We start from the raw sequence: 18,491 nt of genomic DNA on the forward strand, positions 1-18,491 counted from the left end.
AGTGATTTCAGGCCTGCTGTGTTAACTCTTTTCTGCATAGATACAAACTCTTTCTCAAAGTCCATCCAGACATAAAAGGGGCTATTTCTAACAGCCTTCTATACCTTGTGCCAAATGATACAAGGGCTTCTTGAGAAGATGGCACTATAAATCCAGTAGATCTGAAATCTTCCAAAGTGGACTGAAAATGGCATGGCCTTAGTTAATTTTATCTGTTCTTAATCAATATTTCTTTCTGATGTAAGTGGCAGTTACATCAAACTTCCATTCATATCTCTTACCCAGGACTCCTCGGGCTGCACTGTCTAGAGTCCCTCCATGCCCAATTTTCAAAGTCTGCTTTTTCCTCTTGGTCCATTCTGGAGAAGGCATTCCAGCTTCTATAAGAGTAATTGGGACGAAAAAAAGGTAATTACTGAGACAAATGAAGTAGAATCTCCATAAATACGGGATGAGGCAGTGTGGATGGAGTACTCAAAACAAATAAAAAGTACTGTACAAACTTAATATATTAAGAGTATGACGATATTACTAACAAAGAACAGACTTTAAAATGTGCAGACGCTCCCTAAATTACAAAGAAATAGTATTCCCAAATTAGTTGTCTAGAAACTAGAATTCATTTTCCAAGGAAAAAAAAAATTTTTTTTAAAGTGGGTAAATATCCACACGAACCCACAAAGATCTAGTAAATTCCTGGTAGTAGTGGGCTGGTAGATAGAGAATGATGAAAAGAAGTTAGTTTTTACATAGGCAGCTAGTTTTTAAAGTCCTCAATTTCATTTCTAAAATCTCTTTTGTTCCCTGGTGTTCTTTGCTGGTCTCTCCAGCTACCTAAATGTTGGGAGTACATCTCATACATGGTTACTTCTGAGAACACTAAGTCCCCAAACTATCTGTATGTCTGTCCTCCTCTCCTAATCAAAACTCTCAATTCCTTAAAGAAGCTAATCTCAACAAAAGGTTATGTGGGAAGAGGGTAACAGTTTAAGTTGCCACTTATACTCCAAAGCATTTAGATACAAAAAAAGAAAAAAAAAAGATGCCAACCTGGCCTATCTCATATTCCTATTGTAAAAATTAAAATGAAATGATGCTATCTAATGTGCTTTGAAAGCTCAAAGCACTATAACAATATGCTATTATCATCATCCTCATCATCATGGCATATAACATTATATTGAGAGAATATTGGCTACTAGGCTTCAAATGAGAAAGGAGAGAACAGCAGGAAGAGCTCTATTGACCTGTACCCCTCCAAACCCATCAAACCTTCCTTATTACCACTGACACAGAGAAGATGGAAAATAGAGTAAAAGAAAATGAAAAAAGAGGACAGAAACGGGAAAGGAGGGAAGGCAGAGTAACAGTGAAGAAGCCAGGTTAAATGGCCCAAAGGATAAGTTGGGTTGTAATTACCACCTTATTGAGTCAGAACTCAGTCTGGAACACAGTCCTATTGTCACTCTCTGATTACAACATCACCTTGCTTGGAAGGACATGACCATATGCTTTAACATAAATCTGTAAGGCCAGGCCTAGGCTTCAAACCCTTCACTTTCACTTGCAACCCATTATGGATCTCTTGTACTGTATTCATAGAAATACTTTGGGGAACTCTTTGTATTTTTAACTTGACGGTCCTTGGAGTGTGGAGGCCCTAAAATTTACTGTCTTCCCTTTGTGTCCAAATTTACCTCTTTCAAGTTTGAAGACACACGGTCTCTACTATATTGCAATTTGGTTCACCCCACTGGTACCATTCATGGATGAATATTTATTAAGATCTTTTCTAGCTATAAAATTCTGTTATGTTTTAGTCCTTGAAGGATTCAAAAAGACGGAAGAGCAGAGATCTTAGTACGACATGAATCAATGTAAGGAAAGGCAAGGAATGTTAGTAGAGAGCATGACAATTGACTGTGGCCTAAATCAGCGGTTGTCAAACCTGGCTGGCATTAGAATGTCTTGCCCTGGAATCTGTATCTTTAAGAGAACTTTCCCAGACAATTCTGACAGCCAGTTAGAATGGCATTTGGGAAGCCCTGGTCTGGCTAACATAAATATAGAATAGGCCAATCACAAGCAATATAGAAATGGAGAGTAATGAGAATGTCTACTTCTGAGTGAGTGGCTTCCAGAAGATGGTCCAGCAACAGCCTTGAAACAATCAATTTTAACTAAGTTTCAAGAGGAATTTCAGTTCTTGATAGGCAGATTAACCAAAAGGCCAGGGTATGGCTTTAATCCTATCAGAAACCTGTCTGAAAGAAAGAATGATAATCATTACCATGAGGATCAAAAAAGCCTTAGCTTAGCTAACAAATCAGGCCAAATGAAAGCAATTCTATGAAGGAAACAACTCCATGATGACACCACAAAGCTTGCCCTTGATGTAATTCCTTCCTTCAGCATCCCGTATATGACCCATCCTTACAGGTAAAAAAGTACAATGAAAGTATAACAAAAGAATAAGCAGATATAACACAGGTATTAAACATCTTCAGGAATGTACCTTTGCCAATAAACATTTGAATCTGTACTGTGTCAGTTTTAATTAACAAATTCCTACCAGAATATTTTGCTTTTGCAGTAAAAAGGGCGGGGGAGGCGGTAACATTTGCCAGGGGACACTAAACAAAGAAGAAATTTCCCGTACTGATTTCATAGAAAAATAAGCCAGGGCCAAACTCTGGAGGGCCTTGAAAACCCAGTTAAATAGTTTTATCACCAAAGTTTGCAGAAATTACTGCTATGAGCTTAGCAAGACACAGTGTCTTTCACCCTCACCTCTCCACAGGTTAGCACAGGTCTGGCTTATTGCAAGACTCCAAAAAAATCTAAGGTTCCTTGATTCCATTGTCTGAAATGATCTACTGGACTGATGAACTGAGAGATCCTTCAGGCTTTTCTAATATTCTCCCAGTGTATATGAGGAAACAAACAAAAAGAATGCTCTTAGAAGTGACCAAGTTATATTTAGTGTTCGTCAAAATGTGGTCCATTGACTAGTTACACCAGAATCACCCGGAGCAGCAGTTTAAAAATGCAGTTTCCTAAAAATACCCCATATCCTCAGAATCACAGTCTCTGAGGGGGGCAAGGATTAGGAATCTGCATTTGTACAAGGGACTCTAAATAATTCTTATGCCCACTATATGAAAACCACTGTGCTGAGTCTTGGTTAACTAAGTAACATCCGCATTTCCAACGTATTTTTAAGAATGCAACTTTGGGGTGTATAGAGCCAGTGATTCCGTTGTGTAGAGTTCATCTACGTGAGCCAAACAAAAGGCTTCTGAGGGATCAGATTGTAGAAAACTCGTCTGCAGGCCCAAGAGCAGAGATTTATTTGTGGATGCGTGGGTTTTGCTTTTTGTTTTTGTTTTTTTTCCCTTGAGAACGACAACTGCCAACTAGGCTACAGGAGTTCACGTCAGGACAAGTCCAAGCCGGAGATGCCCCAGATTTCTGTCCAGAGCTTACACTGTGGCCGTGCTCCCTTTCCCTTCCTCTTATCTCTCGAGACACGAGAGCGCGAAAAGCCCAGTGTGCTCTGTGCGGCTTCCGCTCTCACGGCGACCGCCTCGCCTCGGCCTGGTCCCCACCCGGCTGCAATACCTGCCAGCAGCTTCTCCTTCAGCCGATTCAGCAGCTCGGCTGAAGTGGGCCCTTTGGGTTTGTGCACGGCGAACACGCCGCTCAGGGACAGCAGCTTAGTAGCCAACGCGGGCTTGGAGACCCTGGCTTCGGATCCGCTCCTGGACGCAACCGCCGCGGCTGCAGCCATCGCTGAGGATGTGGCGGCCGTGGCTGCAGCCATTCCTGCACTTTCGGGGACTGGGGCTGTGTCTGGTTTCAAGGATGACGACGATACCACCCCCGCCTCAGCAGCTGCCATACTTTTGTAGCCCAGACCTGTTTTGTATCGTGGAGTCGCACGCTAATGACGCAACAAGGAGTGCGCCCGACAACCCCCAGTCTTTCCCCTTGCTTCGAAGCTGCCCGGGCGGGGTGGGATCGCAAGGGCTTGTGGGAATTGTAGTCCGTGGCTTTCCCGTGCTGGCCGAGAGTCGCTGAGTCTTCCGAGGGCTGTGATGGAGTAGTTTTTCTCGTATAATACTGCCTGCTTCTTAGGTGGGGTTAGTTCGGTGCCGCAGGTGTAATTTGGGGTTGCCGAACCCAAACACCAAGTCTGTGTATATTTTCGGCGAGAAATCTCTTCACATCTCTCCCCCCGCCCCCTTCAAGAATTAAGCAGAAGTCAGCAACCAAGAATAGAAAACTTAAAATGCTGACTTCTGCTGCAGCTTGTGAAGAACCACGGCTCCCGTGGTTCACTGCTTTATTCAATTTATTGTGCTCTTGGATTCATGGTTCAGAATCAAAATACACCTGAATGTAATCTCTTTTAGAGCAAAGAACATGTTTACCTTGTTCACTGCTGTATTCCAGTGCCTCACACATAGTAGGCACTTAAATATTTGGGAACAGATAAATGGATACGAGTTCTTCAAATTCCTGAAAGAAACCTCCAGGCCAAGCCAGTGCTAAATCACGTAGGTTTATTTTGATGCCCTTCATGCACTCCTTTCCACCCCCAAAACCCCACAACTCACATGTAATTCTTAAGAATTCTAAGATATTTAATACTAACTCTTCTGTGGATTGCATCCTTTAGTAACACATTGCTTAGGCATTATTGCAGTTCATAAAATTAAACTTTACTTTAGATTTGAGACCTCTCTAGAAGTTATTCACTCCCCAACAAAATTCAGGAACACTCTTCTGATCCTGGCAGAAGGCAAAGTGGAGAAAAATTCTTCATTTTACTTCTGCTTCAGATATATTAAATGGTATTAACAAGTGTTGTGAGACAGATAAAGTTTGTCTTCATTGTTCCTACAAATTTCATTACAGCCACCCTTTCTCCTCATCATCCTTTTTCACATTAATATTTATTATCCTAATGATGCCTCTTAGCTACTCAGAATCGCCAAATATGGGATCCCATTTGAACTTGCCCCATTCATTCAAGAAGAACGAAAAAACGTTTTAAATACAATAATTATTTCTTCCTATATTTCCACCCTTCCATGCCTCAGTCAGATCACCGGACTCTTATTAAATCTTTGGGGTGCACAACAATGTAAATGTACTTAATGCCACAGAACTGTATACTTTAAAATGGTTAAAATGGGAAATTTTATGTGACGTATAATATACCACAAAAAGAAAGAAAAAAAAAACCCAAAAAACAAAAAACCCAGCATCTGTGGAGGAGTGGGAAAGGGAGGGAGAGTTTTTGTAGGGTGGAAAGCTGAAATTCCTAGAAGCAGTTTACTTACTCTTGTGGTCTATTATAAAAACCTAAGCTAACTGAAAACATTATGCGCAGGATGCCTTGGAGGCCAGAAGAGAAGAGAATTGTTTTGAGAATCAGGAGAGAGAAACTGAAAGATTGACAGGTCCCATGATTAGTGAATACCTGAGCCTGCCTCAGGATTTTCCCTTCTCCAGGAAGGTGGCTCGGCTTCAGAGGGGATGGCTAACACCCTAGGGAGCAAAGCGTCCTTTAGCCTCGGTAAGATTTCTGTGCTCTTCTCTTGGCATATAAGCAGAGAACCAGGGACTTTAAGAGAAAGTTTAAAGCAGGCTTGAACAGTGATGACTTGGAAATTAGAGAGCCTTTTCCCAGTTGTCTAGACATCAGTAAGCTTCCCTAATTCTGCTGTGACTCGGATGGGGGGAGTGGAGGGAGGGCATAACTAGGGGTGAAAAAATAACGCTTTCATTTGAATTTTCCACAAGCCCAGTGCAGAATCAGAGCTCATTTGATAAATAGAAAACAAAGAAATAAGTATTTCTTGTACATTTTATTTCCTGGATGCTAGGGAACAGCAAAATTAATTCAACTCTGCTATCAGATCTGTATTATTGGCATCAGAAGCATCAGGTTCTAATTTTCTGAGGTAACCAACATCTCCCACATTGGGCAAGCCTTGCATTTATAAGTTATCTTAATATATGTGTGAGTTAGGGTTCTTTGGTTGGGAGTGACCGAAACTGATTCATATCAGCTTAGAATTTATCAGAAGGATTCTTTTTAAAAAGCGTTTATCAGAAGTGTACTGGAATATTTTGCAGAACCTGGGAAGTTCTCTCTTTTTCTCCCTCTCTCCCCACATCCTCCTTTCATGCTACTCTCTTGTGTCTTTTTCGTTCTTCTCTTTTGCTTCTAACAGGCTTTTTTTCTACTCCTTACTCCACATTCTTGGTTTAGACCATCCTGTTTTGATCCAATTCCAAAAATACCCTGGATGAAGCCACTCCTGGCCACCTACTGAACATAGCACTTCACTAACTTCATTCCTCAATCACAGCACTTTCCTTGATTATTTTCCTGCTTGATTTTTCTCCATAGCGTGTTTCATCTGACATACCAAATATTTATTTATTTTGCTTAACGTCTTATTTCCTCCATCAGAATGTAAGCTCTGTGAGGAACTTTTGTGTGTTTTAGTCGCTGCTATATCTCCAGGACCTGGAATAGTGTCAGATATAGCACTCAATAAATAGTAGTTGAATAAAGGAATGAATAAACATGGCAGCTCCAGCAGAAACCATGTAGATAGAGGGGAATTAGCGCCAGTTCCTGGAAAGGTAGAGTGCTGGACACGTAAAATATGTATATTCCCAGTGTAGCTTATCTCATGTGGCCTCAGATGTTTTTATCTCCATTTTATATGTATGGAACTGAAGCAAAGAAAAAATAAGACTACCTACTGCTATGTAAAACTTCAGCTTTCTAGACTAGCTTCCATGCTGTCCTCAGCTAACCATGTGCCTCCAAGGATTGTTAATTAATGGGAATCAAAAATTAATAAGACTTTCAGCTTTTATCCCAAATCTGTCACTGGCTCCCCCATGGTTGTATCACTGGGGCACCTCTCTGGTCCTTGCTATAGGGATGTGTGCCTGGGAGAGCTGCTCTTTACAAAGGCTTCTCCAACTGTTGCTCATCTGTGCAACTTTCTATAGATGACAGAATCATAGAAAATAGTGCTTGATGGGGACTTCCCTGGTGGCGCAGTAGTTAAGAATCTGCCTGCCAATGCAGGGAACACAGGTTCAAGCCCTGGTCTGGGAAGATCCCACATGCCTCGGAGGAACTAAGCCCGTGCACCACAACCATTGAGCCTGCACTCTAGAGCCCGCAAGCCACAACTACTGAGCCTGCGCTCTAGAGCCCGCGAGCCACAACTACTGAAGTCCAGGCACCTAGAGCTCGTGCTCCGCAACAAGAGAAGCCACCACAATGAGAAGCCTGCGCACAGCAACAAAGACCCAACGCAGCCAAAAGTAAAAAGTAAATTAATAAATTTATTTAAAAAAATAGTGCTTGATGAGGACTTATAGACCATATAGCCCGAGACTCTCATTTTAAAATGTGCTCCTGATACCCAAGAAGAGAAAGCCCAAATCTATACCATGGACTTGATAAAAGCATAGATTTTTAAAGTTTAGAGAAAAGATGGGTATGTTTCATTGTATGACATTTGAAACAGCTGGAAAACTCTCAAAAAAAAAGTCTTCTGTTTATGCCATTGAGAATTATCCTAATAGGGAGGAAAATGGTAAGATAATTAAAGAAACCAGTAGTTGGTTGCACAAGGCACTCTGAGCTGAAGTATATAAAGGAAATATATTGTGGTTTCTTTAGAGGTGAACGTCTAAGAAAGTTTTACTTTGTAAGAAATAAATGTTTTAAAGTTTTAATTTTGACCATACATTTCTTTTGTAATTAGGAAAAACAGGTAGCAATAAAATATTTTTTTTTAATTAGGCAAAGAATTTTTTTTAGAGGAAGGGCAGATAATAAAAGATAAATACTAAAAAGTATCACAAATATGTAAGAGTAAGGCCAGAAAAGTCTTATTGGGAACAGGAAAAAAATACCAGAGACAAGAAAATAAAATGGAACTTTTAAAGAAGATCAAGAAAGAGATATACTTACTGCTTGAGGCAAATAACTGATAAAGGTCAAGCCAAGCTTCTACTTTGCCTGTCTTCTCCATCAAGGAGAATGATTTTTGGATGAAAATGAAAAGAGTAAACAGTTGATAGGAGGAGGAGGATGTCCATGAGGGGCAAAAAGATTGGAAAAGGACATCTCTGCACTAATTGAAGTTAGATCTCCTAGTCCAGAAGTTACATCTAGGGGTGGGGGGAGAGGGAAGATATGAGAACTTGCAAACAAGATTACTCAAGGGAACCAACTTTTGTTGAATATATATGTTATGTTCTGGCACTTTATATTTTCCTGGAATTTCTATAGTAACTCTCAAGTTATGCTTGTGGAGAAAATAAAGTGTAGGCTGGGTGCCAGAACTTCACTACGAGGTAGGTATTATTATTATTATTATTTTACAGATGAGGAAAATGAAACTAAGTGAGGTTAGATAATTTCATTGAGGGTATATAGCTCACATAAAGTGGGTGTGTCAGGGGTCCCCAAGACCAAACTTAGACTGGGCTTGCTAGAAGGACTAACAGAATTCAGAACAGCTATAATAACTCATGGTTATGGTTTATTACAGCAAAGGGATACAGTTAAAATAAGCAAAAGGAAAAGGCCCATGCGATGAAGGCCCCAGGAGAAACCAGGTGCAAGTTTTCAGCTATCCTCTCTTAGTGCAGTCTCAAGGACAGCTCTTAATTCTCCCATCAGTGAAATGTGACAAACTGTGTCAAGTGTTGCCCATCAGGGAAGCTCACCTGAGCCTTGGCTCCAGGGTTTTTATTGGGGATCAACTATGCAGACATACAGTGCCTGTATGACTGACCCTTAGCTACTCAGTCTCCAGCCTTCCAGAGGTCAGGCTAATTGAGTGTAGCCCGAGGCCTCAGGCACACTGAAGCATCCTTATCAGGCAGGATATACCAGGGGCTCAGAGGTTACCTCCCAGTAGCCAGTCAAAGGCTAGTCTTTACTTTGGAATGTGCAGAATTGGCACAATAACTGACCCACATGTAACTCATCAGACAACCCTGAGAAGTATTATTGCATGTAAAGATGAGGAAATTGAGGCTCAAAAAGATCAAGCAGATTGCTGAAGGTCCAACAACTAATAAGTGGCAGTTAGATTTAGTAGAATTTAGTTTTGCCTGACTCCAAAATCCATAACGTAACCACTTCTCAGTGACTACTAATCAGAATGGACAGACTAGAGAGATAAGCTGAATTCAAATGAACTTTTTTTTTTTTTTTTTTTTTTTTCTAATGTTATGGCTGTATGTCAGTCTCTTCAAGCTATTCTTACTTAAGGAGTCAGGGCAGTGACTAGAAAGAAGTTGTGAGTTTTTTTAAGAAATCTTTTTTTTTTTTTTTAAACGCATTGTTTACTTTGTTTATTTATTTATTTTTGGCTGTGTTGGGTCTTCACTTCTGTGCGAGGGCTTTCTCTAGTTGCGGCAAGTGGGGGCCACTCTTCATCGCGGTGCGCGGGCCTCTCACTATCGCGGCCTCTCTTGTTGCGGAGCACAGGCTCCAGACGCACAGGCTCAGTAATTGTGGCTCACAGGCCTAGTTGCTCCGTGGCATGTGGGATCTTCCCAGACCAGGGCTCGAACCTGTGTTCCCTGCATTGGCAGGCAGATTCTCAACCACTGCACCACCAGGGAAGCCCCAAATGAACTTTTATAGAGATGAACATTAAGTCCTAGAATATAGATGCTAAAAACCAGTTTTCAAGGACAAGTCATAGAAAACATGATTTAGAATCAACCTAAATGAAAAAATTGGAGGGATTTCAGTCTATATCTAGCCTTACGTGAGTGCATTATAAACTTTATATGAATAGTAAATGGCCACCAGAACAACTAATATAATCTTGGAAGCAATAACAGAAGTATTATGTCTGGAATGAGGGAGGTGTTATTGGGTCCTGATAACATGGCTGACTCTAGGTAGTACTTCATACTCCAAATCTTTCCCTATTGCAAAGATCTCTTGCCCTCTCTTCCCTCAGTTCAATAACAAGGCAATCTGACACGGCGCAACTAAGCCTGTGCGCCACAACTACTGAAGCCCATGCGCCTAGAGCCCGTGCTCCGCAACAAGAGAAGCCACCACAATGAGAAGCCCGTGCACCGCAACCAAGAGTAGCCCCCGCTCACCACAACTAGAGAAGGCCTGCGCGCAACAACGAAGACCCATTGCAGCCAAAAATAAATAAATAAATTTTAAAAAAATAACAAGGCAATCTGATAAACTATCCCTATGAAGGTATGATGTTGAATCAAATAAAACTACTACTTGTGTAGGTCAAAATGTTTGAATATCAGCAATTTCAATCTAATATTAACACCTGATAATTATTTTACGTGTCATTTCTCTAAGGGTATTTCCATTTTAGTGGAGGAATCCAAGAGACAAGAGACAACATTTCAGATCAGGAAAGGCAGATACTTGCGAACACGGAAACATTCAGATGCTTGCCAAATTACACCATACCCAACCTACACTTTCTTGACAGTTTGTTCAATTAGGTTGTACCAATATCTCTTTATGGCATTGTCAACTCATACCCATTCAAATAAATTAATGTTCCCATCTCAGCTGACTCATTTGGCAGTAAAAGCTAGTTCACATGCCAATGCATTAGCTGGCTCACATGACCTCTCTATAAAAAAAAGCACATTTTCACAGTAATAAGCAAAAAGGAGCAGTATGCCCTCCCTTGCCCAATGTAGTAGCTCAGGTAAAACAAATGTGAAAAGTTTTAAGGGGCAAAGAGATGGAAAAGAGGAGATACAATGCAGAAAGACCTGGAACGATACAGACGTTTTACAATGTATGAAATAAGAGTGCTTGACATTTTGTGTTTTTAGGTCTATAAAGAGATGACTGTAATTACTCCTGAGCTCTCAGAATGCTTATTCAAAGAGCACAGTTGATTCCCTACAATGTACACAATGTTATCAAGATACATTAAGGATATTTAATAAACTCTCAAATTAAATCAATATACACAATTATAAATATTAAATTTGTATTAAATGGCATGAATAATATAAATATTGATAGTTTAATATAAACTAAATATACGTGATTATATATATTAGGTAAATTACAAGTACAAAAGAGCAGATTACTCTGTGATTGGTCAAATGTTGTCTTTAATGCTGCCAAAGCGACACAGTAGATCTGATTGTTTTTACTTTATTTAGCATTCATTTGTACAACAAATATTTATTATGCACATGCTCTGTGATAGGCACGTGAAATAACTTTCATATTGACTACTGCTGCAAATAAAGTCATTTATAAACAGCCTGGAGAAAGTGTTATCAGTATCTGTTTTTAAGTAGGCTCTGAGGATTTGGAATATTTAAAACTGTTCTATATTCACATCCCAAAGATAATGTACAAATTGTCTTCATTGATTAATCTATGCTATCATAAGCTGGGGAAATGTCGTTCTGTGACTTCAGTTTTCTTTAAACATTTAATAATGTTCTCCACTTGAGGAAGGACTCAGAGACAGAGGTGATGGATGTTTCCCATTACCAGGTTGAATGAAAAGCTTCTTACTTAGCATGGACCACGCCTAGAGGCTAGCAGAAGAAAGCTTTGCCCGGTCATTAGTTATCTCAGAACTCCTGAAGACTTCAACCTTTTCTATTACTACTTAATTGAATTTAGAAAATTATGATCTTCCTTTTGAATATTTTACAGGTTTTTAAATGTACGATTGATTTTTTTTTTTTTGGCCTGGAGAATGTTTGGATGTGTTCCTTCTAATCTGTGATTTGCTATCTATTCCACAATCTAAAAAACATCTGAATGTTTTGGCTAAGTTAGAAAATAAAAGTATGTTCTCATATTTTGGAGCCAAGGCACATCTGCATTAGTTTCTTGATTATGTAGATATACCTTGGCTCCAAAACTTTCTGATTCTGTGGTTAGCCTTAAGTATGAAAAGCTATTTTGGAGAAAGCAAAGCTTGAGTATGAAATTCCAAAATTACTTTTTACTACTTAACGTTGGATAACATATAGTATATTATACATTTATTATTGTGAAATAAAATTCATATTTTATGACAAGAAAAATTTAAATATGAAAAAATTTTCTCTTCCTTTTGACCTCTTTTCCCACTATTGTACATTGTATATCTGCATTATGTATTGACCAAACCTTCCAATCAGCAAAAATACCTGCTCAACCATAAAGAGAAATATTTTCCTAGCATCAACAAGGCAACTCCTTAAAAGATAACATTCCTTCTTGATCTTGTAAGGGGCCACGATGACCCATGACCCACTACTCACTAGATTGTGTAAACAGTCAATAATACGTCATTTAATGTACAGCCCTCTGTCTCAAAAACTTATATAACTGTGCCTTGGCCCCTAACCGGTGGAAATGTTCTCAGAACTTTCTGAGAGGCTGTTCCCGGGTTATAATCCTCAATTTGGCTCAAATAAAATATTCCATTTCATGAACTTATTTTCAAAACAGAAACAGACTCACAGACATAGAAAACAAACTTAGGGTTACCAAAGGGAAAAGGTGGGGGGGGAGGGATAAATTAGGAATTTGGGAGTAACATATATACACGATTGCATATAAAATAGACAACCAACAAGGACCTACTGCGAAACACAGGGAAATATACTTAATATTTTGTAATAACCTATATGGGAAAAGAATCTGAAAAAGTATATATATATTCATATATATATATATATATATATATATATATATATATATATATATATATGAATCACTTTGCTGTACATCTGAAACTAACACAACATTGTAAATCAACTATACTTCAATAAAAATAAATAAAAGAGAGTAAATCCTAAGAGCTCTTATCACAAGGAGAAAATTTTTTTCTTTATTCTTTTCTTCTTTTTTTTATTGTATCTATATGAGAAGATATATGCCAGCTGAAACTATTGTGGTAATCATTTCACAGTATGTATAAATCAAACCATCATGCTGTATGCCTTTAACTTATACAGTGATGTAAGTCGACTATTTCTCAATAAAACTGGAAAAATTTGCACTTCTAAAAAATTTTTTCCATTTCTTTCTAAGATCGACTGATTAATTTTTCATTGACATTACCCTACAGACTTTATAATAGGGATCTCAAAAATAAGTTCTGACATGCCCCACATCTAAATCCATAATGAACACAATTTTTTTTTCTTTTCTCTATTTTCTATTCTACTCTCCCACTTTGAATAAGCACTAATTCACCATGAATACTCTGGTCATTTTCCCCAGAAATAAAATTAATGTCTACTTCACAGAGTTTCTGAAAGTGTCACTGGCAAAGCCCACTGGGGTGGAGAATAAGATGGAATCGAGGTTATAAGATAAGGTCTAACCTCTTCTTTTGTGCTTAGTCTAGTTTCACTTGCCTACAGGGGGCGTGTGCAGAGGCCTTGCACCTAACACGTGGAATCAGCGTTCTCAGCACAGAACCGCTGCACCTGGCACGTGACTTGGTGTGCAGAAGCGGTGCACCCGACACCTCAATTCACCATGACAACAGCATGCGGTGTGCAGAGATGCTGCCCCTGGCGCTGCAATCTGGAGCCCTAAGCAACACACCTGCACCTACCAACAAGTGCCCTGTCCCTTACTCCACAGGTGAGATCCCCATAAAGCAGCCCCACCCATGGCCTGTCCGGGAGAGGGTGTGCTCTGCAACTAGGGCTTGCACCTCTCCATTTTTTGATCAAAGAATAAAACTTTCCTTTGCTTCTGATACTACTTGGTCTTGTTCTGAGCTGAACGACACCGGGCAGCAGGACCGTCGCTGGAGGCTGACTCTGGAGGGTCAGTAACAAAAGGGGAGAAAAGAATTTTCTCTCAGTTTAGTTAAGATCATACTCAAACTCAGTGTTGCTGGGCCTTGATCTGTTTCTTAAACTATAGGATGGGAACTTCAAGTTTATATATGGTTTGTCAATTAACCCTGACATCTCAGGTAATGGTCGAACTGACTTATTTTAGCTTATTTTGCTAAAGGTTATATCTCACCTGTAGGGGAGGAAAAAGTTTTTCTTCACTTTCTTAGGTTCCCTGGCTGGGTCTGGAAATTCAACTGACAAAGACAGATTAACAGGAGAAAAGCGTACAAATTTTATTAAATTTTAACATGTATGTGGGAACCTTCACAAGAGAGTGAAGACCTGAAGAAGTGACCAGAGCAGGAAGCTTTTATACATTTCAGACAAAGAAGCAATGAATTTATGAAGAATTGACAAGACAAAGGGATTTGGGCTTGGGGTGGCAAATGGTGAAGAGGTAACTAGTAAGGGTTAGTTTAACCAGGTTTGTTTTGTACAGATTTCTAGGCCCCAAATTCTAGGCTCTAGCGATAAGAAAGTCTTCCTTCCTCCTGGTACAGGGAGGGTACTTTTCACCTGGGAGATTTTATCTCCTGCTTTCAGGGAAGAAAAACAAGGCAGGAAGGTCAGAGTGACCTTCCTGCTTCTGCTGTTTTCTCAAATTCCTTCAGCTGAAGATATTCAATATGCCAAGGGGGCATATTTTGGAGTAGCATGTCCTGAATCCCATTACACCCAACAAATTTATCTTTGATAATAAATAACTCTTCCAGGGGAGCACTCTCTCTATCTTTCTCTTTCTCTCTCTCTAATATATATATAGTTTTTAGAGTAATATTGAGATCCTGCTATCTATCTTACAAAATAAATATTCCATATTATATCAGAAAGCTGGGGCACTTACGGTATTCATAAAGCTGCCAGTCTGTGTAATTCATCAAATAGATGAGCAAACCCATATATGAAATTTTAATCTTGATTCATTTCAGAGTTTAGAACAAGCCAGCTTGTTTTATTAAACATATGTATCTAATATTTATGTATTTCATGTGCATAAATTCTATTTTCTTATTACTATGAAGGAATATATTTTTTTAAAGACTTTGTTTTTAGTTTACTTATTTATTTGGTTGCGCTGCATCTTAGTTGCGGCAGGCGGGCTCCTTAGTTGCGGCTCGCAGGCTCCTTTGTTGTGGCATGCAAACTCTTAGTTGCGGCATGCATGTGGGATCTAGTTCCCTCACCAGGGATCGAACCTGGACCCCCTGCTTTGGTAGTGTGGAGCCTTAACCACTGGACCACCAGGGAAGTCCCTATGAAGGCATATTTCGTTCACACTCCAGCATATAACAGATAGGGATGCCAGGCAAGAAGTTTTAGACATGGTGTCATTTTATTGAGAGATACTGTCTTTCCTGATAAATGGCTTTGAAAGCCGCTGTGAGCCTCTCCCTTCCCTCATCTCCCCCACCTCACAGAGTTTGTCGGTGCACCTTTATAACCTGCCTGAAGAGAATTATAATCTGCAGTGTGACTTTGCCAGCCATTAATCTTCCTCCCGTTTTAGGGTCTGAAAGGAGAAATCCCTAGAGCATGTTTTCCCCTGGCCTCGCAGTCATCCCGTTAGCTTCTGCAGTCACAGATAAAAGAGCAGTCTTGTGCTCTCACAGCAGGTCTCTGGGGGCACAGCCAGCCACAGAGCTCGATCCCTTAGATTTTTCCATGAAGGATTCATGCTTGTCACCAACCAGCAAAAAATCAACCCTATCAACTTCAGTTAAGGTGTCACTGTAAGCAGAAGATGTTTTCATGGCCAGGACACAGCTCTGCAAATAAGGAAATGACACATGCAATTGAAATCTTAAATATATGATCATTCAGGGTGCGGGGAAGATACCTTTTAAAAGCTTTCATAAAATAACATTTTCTGCCAGCAGCAGCATTTTATCACCAGTTGCAATAACCAGTTCCTTAAATGCATGTCTTCCCTTGGAAGTCACGCATAAGCCAATTCTGATTCCTGGGTACATAAATTGTCCAGGATGTTTCTTCCAAGCACCAAATGATATGTCTATCTTCTGCCCACAGAAGAGCCCTGAGCTTATCTTACAGCCTTGTATTATTCACTGAAATGCTCCAGCGAGGTAGGGTAAAGAGCACCGCCCTCAATCAACACAGTCTGTAAATCGCACCATTTAAAAGCATCGTCAACATCTGTCCCTAAGTCCTGTGATCAAAATTACTGGAAGGTTCACTGACATATCTACACTTAATTCTTTTTTCACCAAGCACTATGAATTCAAACTCAGAAGAAACTTTACCTCATGGGTCGCTGGTCACTGATTGTTCCATTTAACATGCATCAAGCACCTCCTGAAACTCCCTTTGTTCCAGGTACCAAGCCAGAGAAGCTTGGAGCACATGTGCTCCCTCGAGCGGCCCGGTGCTCCCGTATCCCCCAGAAACAGACCCAGTAATCAGTTAGCAGTCAGTCTATCAGTGCAGGAAGGAGAAAAAATCTATTTCTGGGTGTCCTAGTGGTGCTTCCAGAAAAATCATATTGATAGCCAGCTAACATGACTTAAATTTTACATATTCAGAATGACCTAAACCGGTGCTTCTCAAACTATTTGTGGACTAGTTTTTTTTAAATGCCCAATCCATGTGGACTGATATTTTTGTAAAATATAATAAAAATGAACTACTAGAAAAATTACATTAAAAAAAAATCCCCAAAATATAATGCCATGTGGTTTATTATTTTTTATTATAATTATTATATGTTATTGTGTATTATTATATTATATAATTACTCTGTCAAATTGCTATAAAAGTTCCTAAATGCTTAGTTTCAATTTCTGTATTTAGCTCATCACAGACTGATAATATTTACATCACCTGCTTGCGCCGGTCTGTAAATCACGCTTGAAGTATCACTGACCTAAATCATAGCCTTTGTCCTTTAAATATCCTTATGTGTTTTAAGTGTGAGCCTTTATGAATTATAATCAAATGAGACATAAGCATTTTCAGAGAAACCTCAGAAGAGTAGAAATCGCTCTTCAGTGCAGTGGTAAATATCTTCCAACGTGGAGCTTATCTTTTCCTTTCTAGGAACAGAATATTATTATGGAATAAAGATTGGTTTTGGATTCAAATAGGTCTGGGTTTGAATCCCAAATCTATCATTTACTAGCTGTGTGAGCTTTGGCAAATTAATTAACCGTTGTAAGCTTCCTTTCTATCTGTAAAACGGGGTGGGCAAATGACTTCCTCTCGAGATTGTTGTAAAGATTAAATAAAACAATGGATAAAATGCATCTGGAAGGAAGCAAATGTGCAATAAACGAAGCTATCATTATTATAAATGGTTGCTCACTAAACTGGGAGCTCCTTTGAAGCAGGTTGGAGGAAAAAGCACAGCTCCTAGCTCGGTAGCCAGCAATAAATGCTTCTGGGTGTGAATAGAACAGGAAAGGAAAGGAAAGTGAGCTCAAGGGAAAGAAGGAAGGGAAGAAACAAGAAAGCAAAGGAGGAAGGGAATGCTAGTAGTGGTAAATCAAAGATTTTCTTCCTTTAATGAGTTTCAGAAAGTTCTTCCTTATAATTTGCAGAAATTGGAATGGATGAGACATAAATTCCTTGGTTAGCTGCCTGTGAGGGTTCAGAGTAGGGTCACTATTTTTAATCTGGCATTGGACACCCACTTGGGCTAATCCACATGCAGTCATGGAACAATCCATCAGTCAGTGGTATTTATTGAGCAAGGTACCCAGCATTCTGCTAGGCGTACAGAGCATGAGGTTGGATGACCTTGGGACACACCTATTTAATTGGGGGTGGGGGGACGATTACATAACTTGATATCTTCTTGAAAATTAGAAATTGTCCATAGCTCCAAAAAGAGACATATTTAGCAGTTTTTTATGAACAAATAAAGTGTCTCAGTGGTTTTTAATGTGTAAGTGAAATTGGGTATCATTATTCAGAAGGTTGATCTAGTGGAGCAGAGTTTGCTTCACAGACAGAAGTGGCAGTGTAGGCTGAGGTTATTTATAACCTGCTGCCGTTTCAGCACTGCTGATGGAAGCTGCAGAGTACTATTTCTTTTTGCAGATGACGTCAATTATTTTGGTGTGTGTTCTTGGAACGTGGTTTTTTCTAAAATGTTGTAACTGGCCTCAGCTGTGATAGGAATGATATTCGTCTTTGGCCTTCCGCGGTTACAGTAATAAAACCTGCAACTGGGTATTAGTGTTCAATGATTCCTTTTAAGACCACAGCCTTTTCTTTGCTCTTCTTTTGTAGGGAAGAGTTGCCTTTGGAGAAACTACATTTTGTTCCTCCAAAGAAAGAGTCACCATTTTCAATATTTCCCTAGAAGTCTATAACACAATGTTCTTTTTCTTGTACATACAAGACAAGCTTTTCTGTGATTCAGTACTTAACTTGGTACTTCTGGTAAGAGAAAGATTTTAGTTTTTACTGAGGCTAAAGTAAAATATTCACCTATCAGTAATACTGCAATGCTCTATGCTGTGAGAATATTTAGTATGGTAATTACTTCTCTGATAGAATTGATAATGGCTGCTTTTTTCTGAAATAATTCTCTTTTA

General features: G+C 39.4%; 1 protein-coding gene and 1 long non-coding RNA gene across 2 annotated transcripts in view; one reads left to right on the forward strand and one right to left on the reverse strand.

The window, feature by feature from the left end:
* The window catches only part of TRUB1 (TruB pseudouridine synthase family member 1), a 35,505-nt gene extending 28,348 nt beyond the window's left edge, over positions 1-7,157 (reverse strand). Inside the window, exons 1-2 of the mRNA XM_082423433.1 lie at positions 3,622-7,157; positions 282-380 (exon numbers count right to left, since the gene is read on the reverse strand). Of these exons, the coding sequence (XP_082279559.1) occupies positions 282-380; positions 3,622-3,901 (379 nt within the window). The 5' untranslated portion in view covers positions 3,902-7,157. The remainder of the gene's footprint in view (positions 1-281; positions 381-3,621) is intronic.
* LOC309642220 overlaps positions 1-18,491 on the forward strand; it is a 392,437-nt gene that overhangs the window by 256,232 nt on the left and 117,714 nt on the right. The window lies entirely within an intron of this gene.

The sequence above is a fragment of the Balaenoptera physalus genome (genome assembly GCF_965194825.1).
Source record: "Balaenoptera physalus genome assembly, chromosome: 14".
Classification (NCBI taxonomy): Eukaryota; Metazoa; Chordata; class Mammalia; order Artiodactyla; family Balaenopteridae; genus Balaenoptera; species Balaenoptera physalus.